The sequence below is a fragment of the Pinus tabuliformis genome, chromosome 2_1 (genome assembly GCF_031772625.1).
Source record: "Pinus tabuliformis cultivar Carrire ecotype Pingquan chromosome 2_1, CPIR1, whole genome shotgun sequence".
NCBI lineage: Eukaryota > Viridiplantae > Streptophyta > Pinopsida > Pinales > Pinaceae > Pinus > Pinus tabuliformis.
Genome location: NC_142299.1, coordinates 226,517,061 through 226,526,281, shown reverse-complemented (window position 1 = coordinate 226,526,281; position 9,221 = coordinate 226,517,061). Strand labels below are relative to the sequence as shown.

Sequence of the window (9,221 nt, the reverse complement as noted above, 5' to 3'; positions counted from 1 at the left end):
GTACATAAAATCCTTTGAAAAACACTGTTTACCTTATGATGTACATTGAAAAAACAAAAAACTCAAAGGAGCAAGCTATCTATGCTGTCCTATACTCCTGTTGCAAATGCATGTCCTTTCCCTTGATGACTATCATACGTATTTTCCCTAATAAAGTATTTCTTTGCAAATGATTTCCTAATGATGGAAGATGAGATGATATGTTTGACATTTTGTGAATTATCCCTTAAAAATCCCTGTTTTTACATATTTTCCCATTCCTTATTAAAAATCCCTCCCCTAACATTTCCCTTATGATTTTTTCCCCTTGAAATCAGCATACTTCTCAGCATTTTTGCAGGCAAGGGCAGCAGTTTACTCTATCTATTTGCTTCACTTTGCTCAAAAGCACCATGTCAACCACTAAAACCTATGAGCAAGGTGATGACCGGTCTTCTTCCACAGAGATCGAGGTACAGCAGAGGCCTCGTAAGGGTGGCAAAGGTGGTCATCATAGGAGAGAGGAACCCACCTCTTTGGCAGAATTGCAGGCCTGTCCTATGGCAGTGAATTGTTTCCGTTATATGTCATGTTTTCAGTTCTGTGAGAGGCTTGCCCAGATTCAGCACCACAGGGAGTTGGCCCGCTTATTTGTTTTGCACCTTCATGATGGGCAGGTCACTCTTGCAGGGGTGAATTTTGTACTATCTCCGGAGGTGATTTCAGAGGCTACCGGGATACCAAATGTGGGTGAGGTGTGGCCCAAGCGCAAAATGCTGGATTATGTTTATTTTGAGCCATATGTCAGGCCAGCATTCATGAGTCACTTGTCAAGGGTCTTTCCCTTCAGATTCCTCCGGGGGGAGTATGCTCCGATCATGCGGCTTATCATGCATTACTTCACATGCGAGGGAAGATTTTCACAGGTCTTCTCTTGTCACATTCGCCTGTTGATGCACTTTACCCGAGTGAGGATGATGAACATCCCGGTTTTCTTCCTCCAGGACATTCAGAGGATGGTGTCCGTGTTTCAGAGGCAGTCCCCAGCTCAGCAGCATAGGAGTTTGTGCCATCATGGTCTCATCCAGCTCATTGTTTCCCATCAGTTGAGTCAGCAGGGCATTCCATGGGCAGACTTCATTTCTCATGAGTTCTTTACAGTGCCACCACAGCCACACCCAGAGCCAGAGGTCATTTATGAGGAGGGAGGTCCATCTCACCAGCCCGAGATCATTGTTCAGAGACAGGTTGCTTCCTCACCTCAGCTCACCTACCAGAGAGGTCACAGGACCTTGTTTGCAGCAGCTCGACGAGTACTTTCTCCATAGCAGGTGGAAGGGGTCTCGCCATCATCATCTACAGGTCAGCGAGTGTTATCTCCACATCAGGTGGAAGGGGCCTCGCATTCTTCATCAGCAGAGGCAGTACGGGAAGGCAAGCAGCCCATGGTTGAGGACGAGAGAGTTGGCGATACACATCATGATTTCATTGACCTTGATGCTCGCTCCCCCACTTCAGATTTGCATGAGATCATCTGACAGAGAGAGGCGGAAAACCGCTTGTTACAAAAAAAGCTCGACATGGCCCAATGGACAATAAACTATCTTGAGCAGCGCAACAAGCAACTTGAGGATGAGAAAGAGTTGGATGAGCTGTGGAGGATTCGAAGTGACCGAGTCATCAACCGTAGGAGGCCCGGTGACTTGCTGCCCAAGGAGAGGGAATCCATGCTTATCCGTGTGAATGCACACTTGGAGAGACTGTTGGAGAAAGCCAACCAAGACAAGAGGCTGCTACGGAACATGAAAAATCATTATTGGGCGAGAATGCATGTTTGCAAAGCAAAGATGAAGATACTCCAAAGGAAGTTGTCCGAGGCCCGCAAGAGGAAGAAGAAGACCAACCCGCTCTGTATCTTGGCTGAGGCCTCTCTCACTCACCATGATACTCATTAGCCTCCTCCTAGCAGCAAACCCAAGAAATTTTGAGAGTTTTGAGACATTTTTGGCATTTTTGAGAATTTTACAGGTTTTGGCCATTTGAGTGGTCTCACCCCGCTCGCGACCAGTCATGGGGACAGCTCAGAACAGGGAAAACTCTACATTTTTGGAACTTTCATGCAAAAATACACTTGCCTATGGATGGGTTTCAGATTTTTTAAAGATTTGGGCTTCCAAAAGCTCAAAATACATGCAAATTTTGACTTTCTGCCCCTTTTTTGAGTTGCAGAAAGCTGCCTTGGGAGAAATGACTTTTGAGGGGTCAAATCAACTCCAAATTCAGAAATTCTAGTGGGGTTGGAAAGTAGACTCATAGACCTTTCCAATGAGATATCTTGCACCTGATTTGGACACCGGGAAGGCCCTCAAACAGAGCTGTCAATGCGCGTGACCAGTCAAAGTGAGGGGCGCGACCACTCAGGGAAATTTCACTGTTTTGACCAGTTCGGCCAGCAAAACACTGTTTTTACTTTGGTTGACTTTTGAGGCATGTAAATGATGGATTTTTGTGTAATTTTCATGGCACTTAGATACTTTTACTCTCCTTCATCACTTCTAGAAGATTCTTTGATGTAAATGGTAAATATTTAATGCATGGATAGGTTTCCTAAGTTTTAGAGGCAAGTTGTTTTGACTGCCTATTATCTAGTGCTCAGTTTAGAATTAGTTGAAACAGCTCCTAGGAAGCTGAGCTCGACCCCTAGAGGTGGGGAAAGGAGTTAGATCATCTATATTATGCCTTCTCTTGCTCATTTTCATGGTTGGAATCTTGAGGGAGAAGCTCCTATTGTATATTTTACTTGTATCTCTGCAATTTGAGGAAAAGGAAGACCAGGGTTTTGCAGACATCATTGGGATTCTTGTGGACTCTTGTGTTGATGATGTGTTCTCTTATTGTAATTGTAAGTGTGTTTATGTGTTCCATCTCTTTCTTTACTGCAGCTTATTAAACAAATGAAGTGATAAAGTTTGAATTCATGCTTGCCATGCTCAGCTTTCAAATTTGTTTAATGTTTATGTTTTCCACTGTCTAGAGAGGATTCAAAGTCATTGTTTGCCCTCTTTAGCTTCTCTTTTTTCTTCCTTGATCATCCATCTCAGCTAAAGGCATCAGCACAAACTCCTACCTTGCCCCAAAGATCCACCTGCAAAAACTGAGCTCAATCCCCGCACCCTGAATTGCACTCCCTCCAATTGCCACCAAAAACCCCAAAAACTTTAAATCAACCCTCCTTATCAGTTTACTAGCCTAATATCAGTGTTACCTTTGATTGGTCAGCTCATCCTATTGAAAAATCCACCGAGTTTGACCAGAGAGAGCCTTCTCATACCCCGTAGGGCTAGCTACGAGGTGAAATGGTTTGATGTTGCCTTGAAGGTTTACCTTCCTCAGCCTAGGGTGAAATCTCAAGCGCTAACAGGCTTCACTTCCTGAACCTGCTCTTTCGAGTAGGGCTCTCGACTTGTACGTCCAATCCCCTTGGCTTGGAGATAGTGCTTCTTCGGACCCCTTACAGGAAGTATTTCCTTCTGATGAAGCGATTATTGAGACTATGTCTTTTGAGGAACCCCCTTGGTCTGATCATCACCATCGTTCCTCGTTTCTCCCTACCCATGGGGCTATGCTTACTTGTCTTGAGCAGTTTGCTTCCTGTGTCCCCTCCCAACCCCTTCAGACACCTATTCAAATCCATCAAGTTTTCTCTAAGGTCAATATGGGGAACATTACATAAACTCAACCTACCGAAATCTCTGTTAACCCAGGAGTTGTCGAGCATATTCGCGTCTGAGTAACCTATACTCTAGAGGAGATTCAACTTTATACTGATCTTTTTTGAGAATTTCATGATGTTTTTGCTTGGTCGTATGAAGAGATGCTCGGAATCAATCCTAGAATCATGGTGCATGACATACCTACGTATCCGGGTGCTAAACCTGTTCGATAGTGTCTACGCCTCGTGCACCCCCGAAAGGCTGCAACTATCAAAGCGGAAGTTGAAAAGCTTCTTAAAGTTGGTTTTATTTACCCTATCCCACTTATAGATTAGGTTTCTAATATTGTCCCTGTGACCAAGAAATAGGGAACTATTAGGGTATGTGTTGATTATCGAGACATTAATCATGCCTGTCCCAAAGATAATTACCCCAGACCTTTCATTGACCAGGTCATTGATGAGTGTGCTGGCAACGATATTTATTCATTTATGGATGGCTTCTCTGGTTACAACCAGATCAATATATCGCTCGCAAATCAACACAAGACCACCTTTATCTGTCCGTGGGGTACTTTTGCTTATAAGAAACTCCCTTTTGGTCTAAAAAATGCCAGTGGTACCTTCCAACATGTAATGTCTTACATGTTCCATGATATTCAGCACATTGTACAACCTTTCCTAGATGACCTTTCGGCTCATTCAGCGAAGTGCCATGACCATCCAAATCACCTCCGCAAAGTCCTTCTGCGCTGTCGACACTATCGTATTCGCCTTAATCTGCATAAATGTGTCTTCTCCATTGAATCTGGCATACTTCTTGGGTTCGTAGTCTCCAAAGAGGGCATCTGCTTGGATCCCTTTAAGGTTGAAGCAATCTTGAATCTTCCTCCCCCTGCTTCTTTGTAGCAATTGCAGAGTTTGCAAGGTAAAGCCATTTTTAATGCCGTTTTATTCCAAACTATGCTGAAGTGGCCAAAGGCTATACGTGTTTATCAAAACGGGATACCCCTTTTGTTTGGGATACTGTTGTGTAAGAGTCATTCGAGCAGCTCAAGGCGCTCCTTGTTTCTGCTCCATTGTTACGTCCGCTTGATTATCACTGTGACTATACTCTTTATTTCACCACTACCGATAGCACCATCGACATGGTTCTTGTCCAAGACGATGATGATGGTACTGAGCACGTTGTCTACTATCTCAGCCGCAATCTACTTGACATGGAAACTCGATATGCCTATATCGAGAAGTTGGCATTGGCCACCATTCATGCCATCCAACGTTTCCATCACTATATATTGTTGCGCACCATGACAGTGATTTCTAACTACAACCCAATGATGTACATCTTGTCACGTCAGTTACTAGGGGGAAAGTACTCAAAGCAGATTATCATCCTTCAAGAGTTTGACTTGGAGTTCACTACATCCAGGTCTAAGAAATCCCTCGTTTTCACTGAGTTGCTCTGCTCCCTACCATCTGCGACCGTGCCCTCTCGATTCGAGGACCATATTACGGATGAGTCTCTGTTCTTAATTAGCACCCTCGATCCATGGTACAGGGATATTATTGTCTACCTTCAGACGTCCTCCTTTCATCCTGATTTGTCTAAGGTTGCTCGACGACGTATTCGCTATCATTCTCAACCCTATCGCATTATCGGGGACACCCTGTACCGTGTCAGCACTAACTCCATTCTCCGCCATTGTCTAATGTTCGAGGAAGCCGAACGAGTCTTGAACGACTGTCACTCTGGCGCCTGTGGTGGTCATGTGTCTGGGTGTACTATTGCTCAGAAGATCCTCCATGCTGGTTATTTTTGGTCATCTATTTTCAAGGATTGAATTCTCGCCGTCCGCTCTTGTCATGCGTGCCAAATCTACCAATGGAAGATGCGTGCACCTCCTTCTCCTTTGCACCCTGTCATTACCATCGGCCCTTTCTCCAAATGGGGCATTGATTATATGACCTGTAAACCTTGCTCGGTCGGGGGGCATGGGTATATCATCGTTGCTGTTAATTATTTCACGAAATGGGCCGAGGCGATGCCTATGTTATCTAATGACGGTAAGACAGTGGTGCAATTTTTATTCAATCATGTCATTTCACGATTCGGAGTCCCTCAGGCTATCGTCACTGATCACGATTCTCATTTCCATAATCATATGATGACTGAGTTAACAACCCAGCTAGGCTTGCGGCATGATAGTTCAACGTTGTATTATCCTCAGGCCAACGGCTAAGTAGAAGCTGTTAACAAAGTTTTGGTCACGATGCTTCAACGCACCATTGGCATGCACAAGTCCAATTGGCATCTGATGTTGTTTTTTGCCTTATGGGCCTACCGAACTTCCATGAAGGATGCCACCGGGTTCACCCTGTTCTAATTGGTTGACGGTATGGAGGCTACCCTTCCGATTGAGATTGAGATCCCTTCGCTTAAATTAGCTGTTGAATTGCTCCCGAACACTACTTCGGTAGAAGAATGTCTTCTTTAGCTAGAGAGGTTGGACGAGACCCGTCGACTAGCCTCTCTAGTTATTGAAGCACAGAAGAAGAGAGTGAAAACTCACTTCGACCAAGCTGTTCATCCTCGTTCTTTCGTTGAAGGAGATTTAGTCCTGCTCTATGATCAAGCAATTGATAAGTTGGGGGCAGGAAAATTCGAGCCTATGTGGCATGGGCCTTACATTGTGAAATGTGTTTTTCAAAAAGGGGCCAATGAGCTGATCGATTATGAAGGGAACCCTATAGATAAGCCCTGAAACGAGATTTATTTGAAAAAATATTATGCATGAATCTCGTGCATCTGATTTGTACATACACGTGTCTTCAACGTGTGTGTTTTTAGTGTGTGTTTGATTGTATGGCTTGGTGTGTAGGCGTAATTACCGCTTCTTGTGTCTTTTTACTTCTTTTGCAAATGTATGCTACACCTTACATTGGTTTCGTTGATGGTGCCTGCCGCAGTACCCGAAACCTTTCCTCTATGGCATGGGTGATCTACGATCCTCATGGTGAGTTAGTAGACCTTCAAGGAATTTGTCTGGGTTGTACCACAAACAATTTCGCTGAATATAGCGTTGTCATTGAATTACTGATCGAGGCTGTTAACTTCGATATTCATGCATTGGTTGTCAATCTCGATTCTCAACTTGTTGTCCACCAACTTAACGGGCATTATTCCGTCAGAGATCATCAGATTTTAATGTTGTATTTACGTGTTAAATTGTTGGAAAGAGATTTTGATTTTATTACATATCAACACATTCCAAGAAGATTAAACACATTAATTGATGCATTAGAAAATCATGTATTAGATAGAAATTTACGCAACATGTAATCAAACATTGTATAAGAAGAATTTAGACACAATAATGAACCATAAGATAGCATGTATATATATATATATATATATATATATATGTCGTGTGGCGCACCGAGGCGCTCAAAAAATAAGTGTATATGTCAAAAATAGAGTCTGTGTCCAATACATCCGAGACACATGTCTCTCAAAAAATCAGTAGAAAGTAAAGCCTAGGTATCTACTATGGTGGGTTATGCTCTCTATAGTAGACCACTGCCTGCGTGACTCGTCTCAAGAGTTTATGCACCCTAGGTATCACTCTGACTGTATGTCTCTGGTACTCTACTGGGACCTCTTCGATCCCCCTGTAATCTGGGATCCCGTCAGTCAGGCCCTCAAGGTTACGGGCTATCTCCTCCACTGCGTTGCTAGCTGGGGGAACCAAGGCCAGCTCTCTGTTGCCTTGTGGATCCCTCCATGCCTCAGGAGCTAGTCCTACAGGCCTCTCTGGTCCCACATCTACAAGTAACATAAGAGACATCATTAAGACATATGCATGATAAAATCCAAAAACATCATAAAAAACAAAACACAAAAATAGTGTGTTGTTTCGATCAAGTGTTTTACCTCCATCATCCCACTGCTCACCAGCAGGAAGCATCATGTCAGGGTCTCCACAAAATTCCATGCCTACATATGGCCAATCCTCGACAAAGACCGTCTGGCGATCTAGCCACTCTCGGAATAGCGTCCCCCATGATACTGGTCGACCGCCACCCCCTCGCAGCATAACATGTGCCCAGCGGATGATGCGGGTCTCCCATGGTCCAAGTCTATATAAGTCCATATCCTGCAATTGAAGAGACAGCAACCGCTCCAGCATGAGTAGGATCAAAACAAACTGTTATCCAAACTGCTTCACATGTCACTTTGTGAGCTTCCTCTTCATGTTAGTGGCCACTGCTTCATCCCAGTTGTACATGGTTGGGTTAAGGAAATCAAGGGCTAACCGGAGGTCAGTCTTTGTTGCCTCTTGTTGGGCTTAAGAGTCCGCTGTTCTTGTCACCATGAATAATACTGAGTGAAGAGTCAAGTCTTCCACTATTGGGATCTGTAATTTCCCGCTAGTGTTTGATTTGCATGCCCTTGGGCACACCCATGCTATCAACATGTCTAGTGTCTCGCCGGTGACCCGTTGACCCTCTAAGATCGGCCTCTCACTGCAATAAGACAACCCAGTCAAGAAATATATATCCATAGCATCAAATTCAATATCTTTGCCCCAGATGACGAACTTCCCATCCGTCGGGTTCCAAGAGCGGATTAACAACTCTAGCAAATTAGGTTGTGCTCAAAGATGTGGAGTGAGGAAGAATTTCAACAATCCACATGCAAGTAAAGCTCTTCTACACCCGGGATCGTTAAATGCTTGTTCGTCATTGATATCATGAGTTCTTTCTTGCCACACAAATGCCATGTTTCCCTGCGTCAAAGGAAAAATGGATTAGAACCCTTTTCATGAGCTTAAATGCATAAATTATAAAAATTTAAACTTCATAGTGCCGTCGCGGCTATTTTCCAAATAGAGGTGATGGCTCGAGGTCAACAGTTCATTTTTCCTGAGATCGTCGCGAGAGTACATCTATCTCTCACGATGATCCCGATGGTGGTATGTGTTATCAGGCTTGGCCGTTACTAACCCGAGTAGATCTTCCGCGACGACCGAGAGGTGGATTTGGATTTGAAAATCCACCTAAAACCACCTACCTAATACCAAATTGAATGAAAAAAACCACTGAAATGCAATGCAAAGGGAAGATTACTTACTTGGTGAAGGTCTCGGGTGAAATCGTGGATCGTTGATGCCAGAATCGAGCTCGGAACTTTGCTCAGGTTTGCACACCAAAACACCAAAGGTAAAAACTCACAATGTAAATGTAAAAATAAAATTACCATACCCTCCTTTTATAGTGTTTTTCCAAAAAATTAGAGTTTTACACTATAGGGTTTAGGGTTTTTCTATTTATTTTTGGGTTTTAATTAGGGTTTTGAGTTTTTAACTAATTTCCATGTATGTAACGTATTTATGTCGAATGGATCTTATGGTGTGATGTTTCTGTGAAACAGAGGTGGCTGGTACACTTGATCTAGATTTCTCGCAAAGTCCTCTTTAAGCTCTTTTCCGACTTAAAAGACGAAAATATTGTCGAGTTATTCCTTTTG

General features: G+C 43.6%; 1 protein-coding gene across 1 annotated transcript; it reads left to right on the top strand.

Annotated features, from left to right (window-relative positions):
- Positions 1-4,839: 4,839 nt before the first annotated feature.
- Positions 4,840-5,535, top strand: LOC149199553 (uncharacterized). Its single transcript, XM_089400611.1, has one exon. The coding sequence runs from the start codon at positions 4,840-4,842 to the stop codon at positions 5,533-5,535; it is 696 nt and encodes a 231-aa protein (XP_089256737.1).
- The last annotated feature ends 3,686 nt before the right edge of the window (positions 5,536-9,221 follow it).